Genomic DNA, 16176 nt, shown 5'->3' with positions numbered 1-16176 from the left:
TGTTCCATAAAAATGTGACACAGATGTAGGAAACTGACAGGTAAATTCAGAAAAGTAAAATTTCAGGAATATGAAATTAATCTTACAGAAAATATTTACAGTGCTTTTGCTGGAAATGTCTAATTTGGTGCTGTAAAAATGCTATTAATTATTATTTAAGTTTGATAATTTTTGCCCCTCAGTTTTTGTTTACTCATCTTAAAAGTAAGCTTGTGATAACAAATTTTATTACTTCTCTCTTGGGAAAGATATTTTGGTTACATTGAGACATTTTTAGTGTTATTTCTGTGAGGAAAAGATAAATGCAGTAGAGTTAGTTTTAAAGCTGAACAGATATAGTAAAAGTATATGTTTAAGAAATTTGTCCCTATCCTATTAGAAATCCTAAAATGTTGGTAATTGTTGATAAGTTGTTGGGACAAAAGTTAATTTTATTAGAAAATCATAATTCTGAATGTTTGCTGTACTAGTAAATAAACTGTTTTTTTTTAATCAACCAGAATTTATATATTAAACAACAGTTATGTAATACTTAAACATCATTCAAACTAATTTTCAGGGGATGATGGATATGAACAAATTTCCAGTGATGAAGATGGAATTGCTGACTTGGAACGTGAAACATTTAAGTATCCAAACTTTGATGTTGAATACACAGCTGAAGATTTAGCGTCGGTTCCTCCTATGACATATGATCCATATGACAGGGAACTTGTACCACTTTTATACTTCAGCTGTCCGTATAAGACTACTTTTGAAATTGAAATCAGTAGAATGAAGGATCAAGGTCCAGATAAAGAAAATTCAGGGGCAGTAGAAGCTTCAGTGAAGTTAACTGAACTGTTAGATTTGTATCTGGAAGATAGAGGTGCAAAATGGGTAACAGCTTTAGAAGAAATTCCAAGTTTAATAATAAAGGGATTAAGTTATTTACAGTTGAAAAACACGAAACAAGACTCCCTTGGCCAATTGGCAGACTGGACCATGCAAGCTTTAAATTTACAAGTAGCCCTTCGCCAACCCATTGCCTTAAATGTCCGACAGCTCAAAGCTGGGACCAAATTAGTGTCCTCTCTAGCAGAATGTGGGGCACAAGGAGTCATGGGACTGCTACAAGCAGGGGTGATCAATGGATTATTTGAGCTCCTGTTTGCTGATCATGTGTCATCTTCTCTTAAGTTAAATGCTTTTAAAGCTTTGGACAGTGTCATCAGTATGACGGAAGGAATGGAAGCTTTTTTAAGAGGTAGGCAAAATGAAAAAAGTGGCTATCAGAAACTTCTGGAGCTCATATTGTTAGATCAGACTGTAAGAGTTGTCACTGCTGGTTCAGCCATTCTTCAGAAATGCCATTTCTATGAAATCTTATCAGAGATTAAAAGACTTGGTGACCATTTAGCAGAGAAGACTTCATCTGTTCCTAATCATAGTGAACCTGATCATGACACAGATGCCGGACTAGAGAGAGCAAATCCAGAATATGAAAATGAGGTAGAGACTTCCATGGATATGGAACTTTTGGAATCCTCAAATATAAGTGAAGGGGAAATAGAAAAACTTATTAATCTCCTAGAAGAAGTTTTTCATTTAATGGAAACTGCACCTCATACAATGGTCCAGCCTCCTGTTAAGTCTTTCCCAACAATGGCACGAATTACTGGACCTCCAGAAAGGGATGATCCATACCCTGTTCTCTTCAGGTAAGACGTGGGTTTTTAAAAATTTATTTATTCTATTGTGGTTATATAATATATTTTTATGTATGATATGTCATAAAATTTTATGTGTACAATTGAGAGGCATTATTTTTACAGTATTGAGCTACCATAACCACCTTCCATTCTAAATTTTTTTCATCATCCAAAAGAGAAACTCTACCTTTAAGCAATAACTCCACCATTTATCCTATCCCTAACCCCTAATAACGTCTAACCTCCTGTCTTCTTGAAGTTGCTTATTGTAGATATTTCATATAAGTGAAATCATGCAATATTTATCCTGTAGTTCATCCATTTTGTAGTATGTATCAGAACTTCATTCCTTTTTATGGCTGAAAAAGTAATCTATTGTATATATACCACTTTTTTTTAATCCATTTGTCTCTTGATGGACACAATATCCCCTTTTTGGGTATTGTGAGTAATGCTGCTATGAACATTGATGTATAGGATCTGTTTGACAAGTTGCCAAACTGCTTTCTACAGTGACTGCATCATTTTACATTCCCACTAGCAACACAAGAGTTCCAGTTCTCTACATTATCACCAACATTTGTTACTTTTCATTTTTTTTAATAATAGCCATCCTCATGGTTATGAAGTAGTATCTCATTGTGGCTTTGATTTGCATTTCCGTGATTGCTGATGATTTTGAGCATCATTTCATGTGCTTTTTTTTGGACATGCGTATATCTTCCTTGGGGAAATGTCTGTTCAGGTCTTTGTGCCTTTTTAAATTGGGTTGTTTGTCTTTTTGTTGTTGAATTGTAGGTATTCTTTATAAGATTTGTTTTTTTAGAAAATATATTTCACATATCATTGGAGGCAATTTTATTTAACTGATTTGCTATTTTTTTTCCCCTGGGCAGGCACCGGGAAATGAACCCGGGTCTCTGACATGCAGGCGAGAACTCTGCCTGCTGAACCACCGTGGCCCCTGATTTTCTTTTGTCTGTCTGTAATTAATACATGCCTACATAAAGATCTTTGTTATTTAAAAGTTGATATTTGGCAATAAAACTGAGAAGCATGGCACTGGGAGTGAGATATATTGTGTTAGTACTTAAAGCAGTAATAGGAACCTAAGTTAAAAATACTAGTAATCAGCAATGCTTGTATGAGCATGTCTCTGAGCAAGAATAGATGAGAAACTGCTGAGTTACTTCTGGGAAGATGGTATAAGGAGATGGCATGGGAAAGAGGAGAGCTTTTCTATGTGAACCCCTTTGTACCTTATTACTCTGATATATTATAGTTGAAACTTATTTTCCTAACTTAATTTTACTGTTCTGTTTAAAGAAATTTTTGAGGTTAAAATTCACTTGTTTCTGTCATCTGTTTTTCCAGTTTTCTGTTATCATTATTAGCACTAGTACACATAGTCAGTTTTTTGTTTTGTTTTTTGAAACTTTCTTTTGGCATTTTCAGTATAAATTTTGTAACTAATTTAAAAATGAAAAAAAATCACATTTTTCTGTATTTCTGTGATCACTTTTTGCAATGATTTGGGACCTAGTACAATAGAAAAGAATCCTCATCTACACTTAAATCTACACCTATCCATAAATATTTTTAGCTGAGGCTATCAGACCATGTCTTAGTTCGAGTCCCCCAGAACCATAACTTGAGTCAAAGTCTTGGGTATAGGTCTTTTAGTTGAGAAGCTATCTTAGAAAGCAGAAATGGGTGAGCAGAGTAAAGTAGGGAGGAAAGAAAGCCAATAAAAAAAGTGTTATTAAATTTATTATTGCTTTACATAATTGGGTTTCATCCCACTGGAGACCTTCTGAAATACTGGGTAAAATGTCCCACTGAAAGACCTCAAACTGAAGTTTGTCCACCAATTCCTCCCCTCTTTGGCTGAAGATTGTCCATCAGGGGCTTTAACTCCATACTTCTGAGTTGTTCCTGCTTGTGGTGTGACCAGCTTTTAATGGGTTTCCAAAAAACCCTGACAAAGAAAGGTAGAAAGACTCCAAGTGAGCATATGAAGTCGGATAGTGGCAACCTGCACAGATTATATTATAGTAGATGATCATTGGTTTAGTAATGGAATCGTGGGAGCAGTGAGGTGTAAGTGGTGGGCAGAATAGGAGAAGTTTAGGCAGGTTACTTACAAGGAATAGAAAGGCACAAGGAGAACCAGGAGAGATAATACCATTTAATCCAAGGAAGAAAATATTTTTGGGACTCAGTCAGTGGTTTGTTATATCAGATGCAGTTAAGAAGATATCTGTTGGATTTTGGATTGCGTAGGGACTTTGGGAAGAGCAGTTTACTGTAGTAGTGGGGGTAGATGTATGAATGACGAGTCACTGGAAAATGAAGATGTGAAAACTGTAGGTCACTGTTTTAAGAAACTTGCCTAAAAGAAAAAGTAAAGATGAAGCAGCAACTAAGAGATGCTTGTGTCAAGAATGAAGGGTTTTTATTTTTTAAGATTGCGAGAGGCCTGAGCATGCATGTGGGTTGGGAAGAATGACTGTTTAAGAAGTCAAGGGAGACTAAATAGAGGAATAAGATAAGTGCTGGAGCAAGGTCTGGAAGAAGATGAGGTCATGAGTACAATGTCGAGTTTGGCTTTGAGCAGGGGGAAGAAAACCTGATGAAGGTGCAAATGTAGACACGTTTGTAGAATGGAAGACAGTAAAAAAAGAAAATGAAGTACTTCTTTCTTTTCATCTCATTTTTCTTAATAAAGTAGGATGACTGGGAGTAGGGAGGTAAGGAAAAAATACATGCTTTCAAATGATCACTGGAGGGAATCAAGTAATTAAGTGTTTAATAAGTGTTATTTTTTCCTCCATAGCTGGAGTAGATACTTTTGAATATCACATTAGAGGAAAAGGTGACTGTGAACGTTGGGCTAAGGAATTCGGATTTTACTTTTAAATATATTTTGGAATAGCATATCTGTTATGATCAAAGTTGTGTTCTAAGCTTAAATGTTGCAAGATGTATTACAGTGTAGAAGAAATTGAAATTAAGTTAGTCTGAAGATTCTAGGAACTGGATGTTATATAGTTGGCCTAATGTAGTGGTGTGTACATGGAATGGAAAACCAAATATTGTACTAATATCAACAGAATTTGTGAAGGAGTATAACTTAATACCTGGATCTAGTAGGTAAGAAAGAGTGGGGGAGTTAAAGGTGTTTTGATGTTTCTAGCTAGTGTAAAATTGAAATTGTGGTTTTATGGATAGAAACTGGTAAAATAAGAGGAAGAATGGATTTTGGAAGGAAAATAATTACATTTTGGATAGATTGAGTTCGAAGTAACTAGGAAACAAGCAGTATTAAAGTCAAGGTTGACTCTGGAAAGAGAAAATTTATTGACATTTATTTATTGGACATCTGTTCAGTGCTGTCTAGGAGGAAGCCTGATAAAACTTCCACTTTTATTTAGCCCAATAGAAAGAAAACTTGCTACTCACATTATGTTTTCAGTTAAAGCGTTATATTACTAAGGATAAGAACTATGACTATTAAAACTTTTATCCTCTAGTGAATATTGAATAAAAATGCTTTGGCCTGATTTGATGTATATCAATTAACTTTTCTACAGGTATCTCCATAGTCATCACTTCTTGGAGTTGGTTACCTTGCTTCTGTCAATTCCAGTAACAAGTGCCCATCCCGGTGTACTGCAAGCCACAAAGGATGTTTTAAAGTTTGTTGCACAATCCCAAAAGGGTCTTCTTTTTTTTATGTCAGAGTATGAAGCTACAAATTTGTTGATCAGAGCTCTGTGTCACCTTTATGATCAAGATGAAGAGGAAGGTCTCCAGTCTGACGGTGTTATTGATGATGCATTTGCCTTGTGGCTACAGGACTCAACACAAACATTACAGTGTATCACAGAACTGTTTACCCATTTTCAGCGTTGTACAGCTAGTGAAGAAACTGACCATTCAGATCTCTTGGGAACCCTTCATAATCTTTACTTGATTACTTTTAATCCTGTGGGAAGATCAGCTGTTGGCCATGTTTTCAGTCTTGAGAAAAATCTCCAAAGTCTTATTACTCTCATGGAGTATTATTCCAAAGAAGCCTTAGGGTAATTTTCTATTCCTTAACTTTTTTGTGATACTGGAAAATTAGATCAGTAATGGGCTGGTTTCTTAAAAGAAGGTGTTGTTTGAAAGTAAAAACTATCCTTATTTTGTTTACATAATAAATAACTTGTTAATTAGGAATTAGAATGCAAATAATCTCTAAAATATAAGGTGTGGTTGTAAAGCAGTGACTTGGATCTTTTAGCTGCTGCTTCTTGTTCTTCCTGGTATTGACAGAGGGTGCACCTGCTAATTTGTTCAGTGACAATTCTATTCTGCGCACAGAAATATATACCTTAGGAGAAGTGAGGGGGATGTCTTGCAGTCTTCTGCCTTATCTTTTTAGATTATTCATGGTGCTTTGGTTTCAGAATTGCTGTGAGCAGGAGTGAGGGGAGTAGGGGGTGGGGGAGGATTGAGAAAGATAATGGTTTTGAAGAGCTTGCCAATAGGGTAGAAGGTTTTAGGGTATGGGAAAAGAGACATGTTCCCGTCCTGGCTCGTGTCACACATAGTCGCATCCAGGTAACTGCCTTCACAGATATGATAGGACTCCTTGAGTGATAAGTCTCTCTTCAGAATTAATGAAAGGCAAATAACAGTGGTTTCTATTGCCTTACTGTATATATTTTTAAATCTGTAGTGAAATATATTACTTAATCTTTTATAGCTAGTAAAGTATACTCATTAATATTTCATTGTTCTTATATTTTTAATAGTATTTCACTTTCTATTGTAATGTGTGTGTTTTTCTTTATTTGCATTTTTAAATTTTCAAACTACTAATTTTTAATAGTATTTCAGTTTCTGTTGTAATATGTGTATTTTTCTTTATTTGCATTTTTAAGTTTTCAAATGAATTGGAAAGGAACTCTAAAATCTGATTTCTTGTCTTCAGTAAGTTCAGACGTATTTTATTGTAAATTCCTTCATCTCTTTAAAATCAAGAGGAAAAAAATGTTTAAAGTTGTTATTGTACCTAAATTTAAAAACTTTGTTTCATTTCAGCGATTCCAAATCTAAGAAGTCAGTAGCTTATAATTATGCATGCATACTTATTTTGGTGGTGGTTCAGTCTTCCAGTGATGTCCAAATGCTGGAACAACATGCCGCATCTCTGTTGAAGCTTTGTAAAGCAGATGAAAATAATGCTAAGTTGCAAGGTATGATACCTGAAATTATTTGAAGCTTTTGTGGTATGTGAAGGAAAAAAGTCTTTCTTGAATATCAGTATTTAGTACATTTCATGTTTTGATAATGTACCTAGTAATGCTCTTTTATTTCCTAAATTACTTTTTATGAAGGTAAGTGTATGTCGCATTCTTAAAAGATTTTTAGGAAATTGTTGAAAGTACCTTCTTCTGGAAGTCAGAAATTGGTGGTTGGTTGAAATTTCTAATAAAAATGGAAGAGGTGATTTGAAGAAAAACCGAGAAGTTGGGTATGGTTTTATGAGTTTGTGTGTGTTTTGCTATATATATATATTTCTAAATCCAACACTATGTTCTGTATACATTTTACAAATTCATTTGTGGTTAATTAATGCATTTGTGCCTTTTTTTAAGTATATAAATATATCTTGCATGAAGTTATTATAAATCGTGTATGGACAATCTTGAAAAGTTCAAGTATCTAATCATAATTTTTTGTTTATTTTGCTTCTTGGCTTTTTGACTTTGTTAAGTAGAAGATTTGATAACATTGAGTAAATACTGCAAAATACTTTAAAATAGCACGTGTCCTCTTCTTTTCTTTTTTTTTTTTTACTTTTATTTTGACATAATTTTGAACTTAACAGGACAGTTGCAAAAATAATTCAAAACCCATACACAGAACTTCAACATACCTCCCACCCAGATATCCAGATCCAACAACTTTTAACATTTTTCCACATTTGCGTTATCATTCTAACCATCCATCCATCCATCCATCTTTCTTTTCTAAGTAGAGAGTTTAGAAGTAGATTTCATATATCATCCTCCTGGATTACTTTTATTTTTTTTTAACTTTTTAAATTGTATAATGTAACATACATACAAAACAAGGAAAGAAAAATGCAATAGTTTTCAAAGCACTCTTCAATAAGTAGTAATAGGACAGATCCCAGAGTTTGTCATAGACTACCATACCATCATCTCAGATTTTTCCTTCTAGCTGCTCCAGAATATAGGAGACTAGAAAGGAATAAATATACTTTTTTATCATCACAGCTCCTTGATTACTTTTAGTACTTCAGTGTACATTTCCTAGGAACAAGGATGTCCAATTTATGTAACCACCTTACATGTAGTTCTCAAATTCAAAAATTTTAACCTGATATAAAAGTTATAGGCTATTTTCCAGAATTTTTATATGTACCAGTAATGTCCATTTGGGTCTTTTTCTTCCTTTATTGCAAGGCCCATGATCCAGGATTATTTATTACATTTAGTTGTAATTATCTCCTTAGTTGATCTTTTTTTGTTGTTAAATTGTAGAACCATATATAAAACATAAACTTTTCCATTTCAGCCACTCCCAAACATGCCATAAAGTGGGATTAATCACAGTCAGTGTTGCTGTATATACCCTCCCTACTATCCATTACTAGAACTTTTGCATCACCCCAGACAGAAATTGTATACTAATTAAGTGTTAACTCCCCATTCCCTACCCGTACCCCTGTAACCTCTACTCTACTTTCTTTCTCTGTGAATTTGTCTATTGTGGCTATTTCACTTAAGTGGAATCATATACTATCTGTTCCTTTGTATCTGATTTATTTCACTCAACATGTTATCTTCAAGCTTCATCTATCTAGTAGCATGTATCAAGATTTCATTGGATTTTATGGCTGAATTATATTCCATGGTATGTGTATACCACATATTGTTTATCCATTTATCTGTTGATGGACACTTGGGTTGTGTCTGTCTTTTGACTATTGTAAATAATACTGTTATGAACATGGGCATATAAGTATCTCTTTGAGTCATTTGGATTTTCATTTCTTTTGGGTATATACCTAGAAGTGGAATTGCTGGGTCAAAGGGTAGTTCTATGTTTAATTTTTTTGGGAACCACCAAGCTGTTTTCTCTAACAACTGCACCATTTCACATTCCAACCATTAGGGCTCCTAATTCTCCACATTCTTGCCAGCACTTGTTATTTTGCATTTTTAAATAATAGCCATTCTAGTAAGTGGTGAGGAGCTTTCTCATTGTTATTTCAATTTGCATTTCCCTATTGGTTAATGATGTTAAGCTTTTTTTCATGTCCTTTGGGCCATTTGTATATTTTCTGTGGAGGAATGTCTATTCAAGTCCTTTACCCAATTTTTAATTGTTTTTTTCTTTCTTTGTTTTTTCCTCATTTTTTATTGGAGCTGTTGTAGGTTTACAAAAAATCATGCAGAAAATATGAGCTCCCTTGTACTGCCACCTCACACCACAGTTTTCCCTATTACTAATACTTTGCATTAGTATTTTTTTGTTACATTTGATGAAATAATGTGTTATTATAGTTATACTATTGACTATAGTCCATAGTTAGTTATATTAGGATTCATTCTTCATGTTGTACAGTTATAGGGTTTAATAAAAAATTTTTTTTGGTGATATATATATATATAATCTACAATTTCTCATTTGCCCTTTGAAGTATACAATTCAGTGGTATTAATTACATTCATGATGATGTGCTACTATCACCACCATCCATTACCAACACCTTAAACAGCAACTATTATCACCTTAAACAGCAACTATGTATCAATTAAGGGTTAACTCTCCATTCTGCACCTCCACTCCCTGTCTCTGGTAACCTGTATTTTAGTTTCTCACCATGAATTTGTCTATTCTAATTATTTCATATAAGTGATATCACTATATTAGTTCTTTTGTGTCTGGCTTATTTCACTCAATGGTGTCTTCAGGGTTCTTCTGTGTTGCAACATGTATCAAAACATATTTCCTTTTTATATCTGAATAATATTCCATTGTATGTATATACCACATTTTGTTCATTCATCTGTTGATGGACACTTAGGTTACTTCCTCCCTTTTTTTTTGGTCTTTTTGTTGAGTTGTACATGTTCTTTAGGTATTAAACCCTCTGCAGATACATGGTTTCCAAATATGTTCTTTTTTTCTGATTTGTAGTTTAGTTTTATTATTTCAAACATTTGCATCACATCTGGGAGAGGCTGCCTGTCTGTTTCTAGGTGCTGTCTTTGCAAACAGGTAATTTAGATGCACCTTACGTGTCCACCTTGAGTTTTTTTGTGGTTTTTTTTTTTGATATTTTTATTGGTATAATCAATGGTGCACAGTATATTCACATAGTTGTGCACTCATCACATGATCCTTTTTCAGAACATTTGCATCACTCCATAAAAAGAAATAAAAAGAAAAAACTCATACATACCATACAACTTACTTTTCCCTCTCTCTGACCACTAGTATTTCCATCTATCTAATTTATTTTAACCTTTTTACCCCCTATTATTTGTTCAGTCTCCTGTTTTTCTTTTTCTTGATAATTTCCTTTATGCACAAAGTTTTTAAATTAATAAAGTCCAGTTTATTATTATTGTTATTTTTGGCTGCTTGTACTTTTGGTGTAAATCCATTGCCTAATACAAGTCTCCTCTTTCCCTTTTGAGTAAAGTTGGCTCCCTTGTCTGAAATTGAATGGCCATATATGTGTGTGTTTATTTCTGCACTCACGTTTTCTCTGTATGTCTTTGTGCTAGTACCACATGTTTTGATTACTGTAGCTTTGTAACAAGTTTTGAAATAGGGAGGCAAGGTCCTCCAACTTTGCTCTTCTTTTTCAAGATGTTTTTTGGCTATTCTGGTTTCTTTTTTTTAATTTTTATTAAAAAAACCAGTCAACACCAATATGAACATTCCTTTTTTTTTTATCACGTAGTTGTATATTCATCACGATCATTTCTTAGAACATTTCTTAGAACATTTGGAGTCTAATGGAGTATTCAGATATTCTGGTTTCTTGCCCAAGAATTTGATGATTAGCGTTTCCATATCTGTGAAGAAGGCTGTTGGAATCTTGATTGGGATTGCTTTAAATCTATAAGTCGCTTTAGGTGGTTTTGACATCTTAATGATAGTTAAGTCTTATGATCCATGAGTACAGACTATCTTTCTGTTTTTTTAGGTCTTAATGTTCTTTAAATAATCATCTAATTTTTTTGCATACAAGTGCTTTACAGGTCCTTGGTTAGATTTATTTCTAGATATTTTATTCTTTTAGTTGTTATTTAAAATGGAATTTTCTATTCTTTTCTTTTTTTTTTTTAATATTTTTATTGTGAACAACAACCATGCAAACATTCTTGACATAGTTACAATCAGTGGCTCACAATATCATCACATAGTTGTGTATTCATCACCATGATAATTTTTTTTAACATTTGCATCTCTCCAGCAAAAGAAAGAACTCATACATGCCATACCCCTTACCTTTCCCTCTCATTGACCATTAGTATTTCAACGTACTCAATTTATTTCAACCTTTGTTCCCCCTATTATTTATTTCTTATGAAATTGTTTTCTTGAAATTCTTTTTGGGTTGTTCATTTCTAGCTTATAGAAACACTACTGATTTTTGTGTATTGATCTTGTACCCCACCACTTTGCTGAATTCATTTGTAGCCTCAGCTTTCTTGTAGATTCTCTTGGAATTTCTGTATATTAGATGATGTCATCCACAAATAGGGATAGTTTTACTTCTTCCTTTCTAGTTTGGATGGTTTTTATTTGTTTTTCTTGCGTACTTGTTCCAGCTAGCACTTCCAATACATTGTTGAGTAGCCATGGTGATAGTGTGCATCCTTGTCTTGTTCCTGACCTCAAGATTTCATCAGTTTTTAGAAACATCATTGAGTATGATAATAAGGTTTTGAATTTTCATATGTGCCCTTTATCTTCTTGAGGAAGTTTTAATTATTTATTTATATTTTTTATATGCTATATGGTGGAGGTCACATTTCATTCTTTTTCCATGTGACTTTCCCATTGTTGCAGCACCATTTATTGAAATTTTGGGCAGGGAAGTGGAAGTGCACGGGCTGGGAATCAAACCCAGCTCTCCCATATGGCAGGTGAGAATTTTGCCACTAAACTGCCTTGCACCCCCTGAAGTTCTTTTTATTGCTATTTTTTTCTGACTGTTTTTATAAAGAAGGGTGCTGAATTTACCAAATGCCTTTTATACATCAGTTGAGATGATTGTGTGCTTTTTTACTTTCCTTTTATTAAGGTGCTGTATTACATTGATTTGCTTGTGTTGAGTCACTCTTACAAACTTAGGATAAATCCCACTTGATCAAGGTATATAATCCTTTTATATGTGCTTCTGTTTTCTTTGAGGTTTAGTAGTATTTTGTTAAGGATTTCTCCATCTATATTCTTAAGGAATATTAGTCTATAATTTTCTGTCCTGTTATCTTTATCTGGCTCTGGTTAATGCTGACTTCTTAGGATGAGTTAGGAATTATTCCCTCCTCTTTAATATTTTTTGAAAAGTTTGAGAAAGATTGGTTTTAATTCTTCTTTGAATTTTTGGTAAATTCACCAGCGAAGCCATCTGGTTTTAAACTTTTCTTTGTTGCAGGATGTTTGTTAGTCTTTTAATTTGTTATTGGTCTGTGGAGGTCTTCTATTTCTTCCTGAGTTAGTGTTGGTAGTTTGTCTGTTTCTAGGAATTTGCACATTCTTCTAGGCTGTCTAATTTGTTGACATACAATTGTTCATAATACCCTCTTAAAATCCTTCTTATTTTTGTAGGTTTGGTAATAATGTCCACCCTTTAGTTTCTGATGTTATTTGCATCCTTTTTTTATTCTTTTCTTTGTCAGTCTAGCTAAAGGTTTGTCAATTTTATTGATCTTTTCAAAGAACCAGCTTTTGGTGTTCTTGAGTCACTGTTATTTTTCTTAATTTTCATTTATCTCTGGTCTTATTACTCCCTTCCTTTTGCTCACTTGTGATTTGCTTTACTCTTCTTTTTTATTTCCTCCATTTGTGAGGTTAGATTAATTATTTGAGATCTTTCTTGACTTTTTTAAATATTAGCATCTAGCGTTAAAAATTTCCCTCTCAGCACTGCCTTTGCTGCATTCCTTAAGTTTTGGTATGTCATGTTTTTGTTTCGTCTGAAGATATTTTCTTATTTCACTTGTGATTTCATTGATTGTTGAAGTGTCTGTGGTTTAATTTCCATGTATTTGTGAATTTTCCAGTTTTCCCTTTGTCATTCGTTTCTAGCTTCATTCCATTGTGGTTAGAGAGGTTAGTTTGCATGATTTCATTCTTTTTAAGTTTATTGACATTTGTTTTGTGACCTAACATATAGTCTATCCTAGAGGATAATCTGTGTGCACTTGAAAAGAATGTGTTCTCTGCTGATGTTGGATGGAGTATTCTATGTATGTCTAAAAAGTCTAGTTCATTTATAGTATTATTCAGATCCTCTGTTTCTTTATTCATCTGCTGTCTAGTTGTTCTATCCATTGTTGATAGTACTATATTAAACTCTCTTGCTATTAATGTCAAACCATCTGCTTCTCTCTTCAAATCTGTTCATGTTTCCTTTATTTTGTCACTTTGTCGTTAGATGCGTATATGTTCATAATCATTCTATCTTCTTGATTCATTGTCTTTTCTTTGTAATCCTATATTTTATGTGAGTTAACCGACAGTAAAAGTTTAGTGACTTTCCATACTGAAAATAGATTTTTCTGGAGGTATGCCTTTATAAAAGAAGGGCACACAATTCTTCAGAGGTACTATTAATGCTGTTCTACTTATTCTGGATGATGAGTACACAGGTATTTGTTTTATTTTCATTTGGGCTGTATGCTCTATTTAAATGAAAAAGCATTTAAAATTCATTTGAAAAGGCATAGGAAAAAATACTCATGTACAGCTGTAATTCATATGGTTGCTTATATAACCAAGGAGAGAGGTATGCCTACTATCTTCTGTTTCCTTTATTCACTCTTATAAAGTGTTCTGGAACTTGTATATTACTAAACATATTAGAATGGTTTTCTGAAAATTTGTTTACTGATAAAGTATATGTGTTATCACATAGCTTCTAGGAAAGTTTTGAATTCAATTTTAGTAAATGATGTATTTTCTCATTTATGTTTATATATAATGTTTGATATAATTATTTGGGAATGATAATAATATCAATTTTATGAAAGCATATTAGGAAATCAACAGAATTTAAAGTTCATATTAAGGGGAAAAGATACTCAGCAGATTTCCTTCACTGGACTTGATTCTGCTAGTAATTGTTACATTTTGTGCATGCTCTTTTGGAGGTGTGAGACAGGGCTAGGGGTAGTTGAATAAATAGTCTGTTATATTAGTTTATAAGCAGTTCAGTTTTATAAATTTTCTTTTAATAATTTGGAAGATTGTTACCAAAAATTATTACCAAAAAATTGTTACCTTCTTTAATTAGATGAAACTGTTTAAGCTTTTAAACATTTACGTTTTCAGAAATCAGATAATGAAGTCATCACTTCTTATTTCTGAACCAGTATTGTAAGACTACATTTCTGTTTCATTTTAATGCTTGTGAAAAGAATTAGGTACATTTGTCCCTGTGTAAAATTTAGACTATTGAAATCAATACAAACCTGATAATGTTTTATTTGGGAAAAAATATCTTTACTTGCTGCACTACAAATGCTTTTATTTTTAAATATTAAGTTTCCAATTACTGTTTTTTTTGTTTTGTTTTCTAAGAACTTGGCAAGTGGCTTGAACCTCTGAAAAATCTTAGATTTGAAATTAACTGCATCCCAAACCTAATTGAATATGTGAAACAGGTAAGTAATCAAACTTAATTAATGTATTGATTTTATGAGATTGTATGATACTATATAGTAATAGTGCATTAAATCATTTATATAGATTATATTAGTCAGGGTTCTCTAGGGAAACAGAACTAACAGGATATTTCTGCAAATTTGAGATTTTATAAAAGTGTCTCACACAACTGTGGAGAGGTACAATTCAAAATTCCGTAGGGCAGGCTGCAAACTGGCAACTCCAATAAAGGTTTTCAGTGAATTCCCCAGGAGAGGCTGACTGGCTGAAATAGAGATGAAAATTCTCTCATCTGACTGCTGAAGTCATCGCTTCTTCTGAAGCCTTCAGCTGATTGGATTAAATGTCTCATTGTGGAAAGCACTCCCCTTAGTTGATTGTAGATGTAATGAGCCATAGATAATAAGTCCACAAAACGTCCTCAGAGTAGCTGGTTAGGCCATTGCTTATTTGACCAGACAACTGGGCACCAATATCTGGTCAAGTTGACACATGAACCTAACCATCACCTAGATTTTGCAGAAATTGTATTTGATTGATTTACTAGATTTTGTGGGTATAGATTGGTATATGGATATAAATGGATGGATGTATGATCTGTATTTGTATAGGAACACATATATACATAACTGTGAACCATATTGCTTCTGTACTATCAGATTCTGTCCTATATTTCCCCTCAAATGGGATTAATATTACCTACCATAGTTGATGACATTTTATAAAAGTGTTTTGAAAGTTAAATCCTATGGTAATATAACATAGCTAAAATTTTCCAAGTTAAACATTAGTTAGTGAAAAAGAATTTCCCTCAAAATTGAGTTCAGGTGCTACAGCCAGTTCCAGTAATTGTGATGGGGCTAGTTCTATTTTCTGTTTGTTTTATGTGGGGTAGCTGGGATTGGTCACCGTTGTTGCTAGGGCAGAGGGCAGATTTCTGGGATTGGTCACCGTTGTTGCTAGGGCGGAGGGCAGATTTCTGGGACTGGTCACCGTTGTTGCTAGGGCGGAGGGCAGATTTCAGGTCAGCTATTTTGTGTTGCCTTGCATCAGCCACGGCAGCCATGTTAGTGATATTTTATGGCTTCTCCAACAGTTTTATGTGTCTCTCTACATATATGTATTTCTATATCTATAGATATACACATATAGAGGGAGATATGTGATATGTATATCCTAGGGAATTTGTTCATAACTTTTTTTTCATGTGCATGGCAGGCTAGAATTCTACCACTGATCTACTTGTGCACCCTCTGTTCGTTTTTCATTTGAAATGCTCCATGCTACACTTGAAATACTTCATAAAGGGTTAAGCATTATTGCATTGTTAATTAGTTTGGAAATTTCTATTTTTTTGCTACTTAGGTGTTCCAGTGTATAACCTAAGAAGAATGGCTATAGGTACTCTTAATACCTAAGCTGTTTTAAGTTAGTAACCCATGTGGGCTTCATTTAGTAAATGTTCTGTGGGTGTGTATGTAAGTGGTATAAATCCCTCTTAGTTTTGGGTTTGCATTGTGTGTTATTAAAATAATTTATACAAACAAAATTTCAA

The 16176-nt window shown here is 33.4% G+C and overlaps 1 protein-coding gene across 3 annotated transcripts in view; it reads left to right on the top strand.

Annotated features, from left to right (window-relative positions):
- VIRMA (vir like m6A methyltransferase associated) overlaps positions 1–16176 on the top strand; it is a 155398-nt gene that overhangs the window by 50506 nt on the left and 88716 nt on the right. For all 3 annotated transcript variants that reach the window (XM_077167222.1, XM_077167223.1, XM_077167221.1), the window contains exons 8-11: positions 560–1700; positions 5285–5776; positions 6783–6937; positions 14538–14620. In XM_077167222.1, the coding sequence (XP_077023337.1) occupies positions 560–1700; positions 5285–5776; positions 6783–6937; positions 14538–14620 (1871 nt within the window). The remainder of the gene's footprint in view (positions 1–559; positions 1701–5284; positions 5777–6782; positions 6938–14537; positions 14621–16176) is intronic.

The sequence above is a fragment of the Tamandua tetradactyla genome, chromosome 6 (assembly GCF_023851605.1).
Source record: "Tamandua tetradactyla isolate mTamTet1 chromosome 6, mTamTet1.pri, whole genome shotgun sequence".
In the NCBI taxonomy this organism is placed as follows: domain Eukaryota; kingdom Metazoa; phylum Chordata; class Mammalia; order Pilosa; family Myrmecophagidae; genus Tamandua; species Tamandua tetradactyla.
This window is presented reverse-complemented; position numbering and strand designations above follow the sequence as displayed.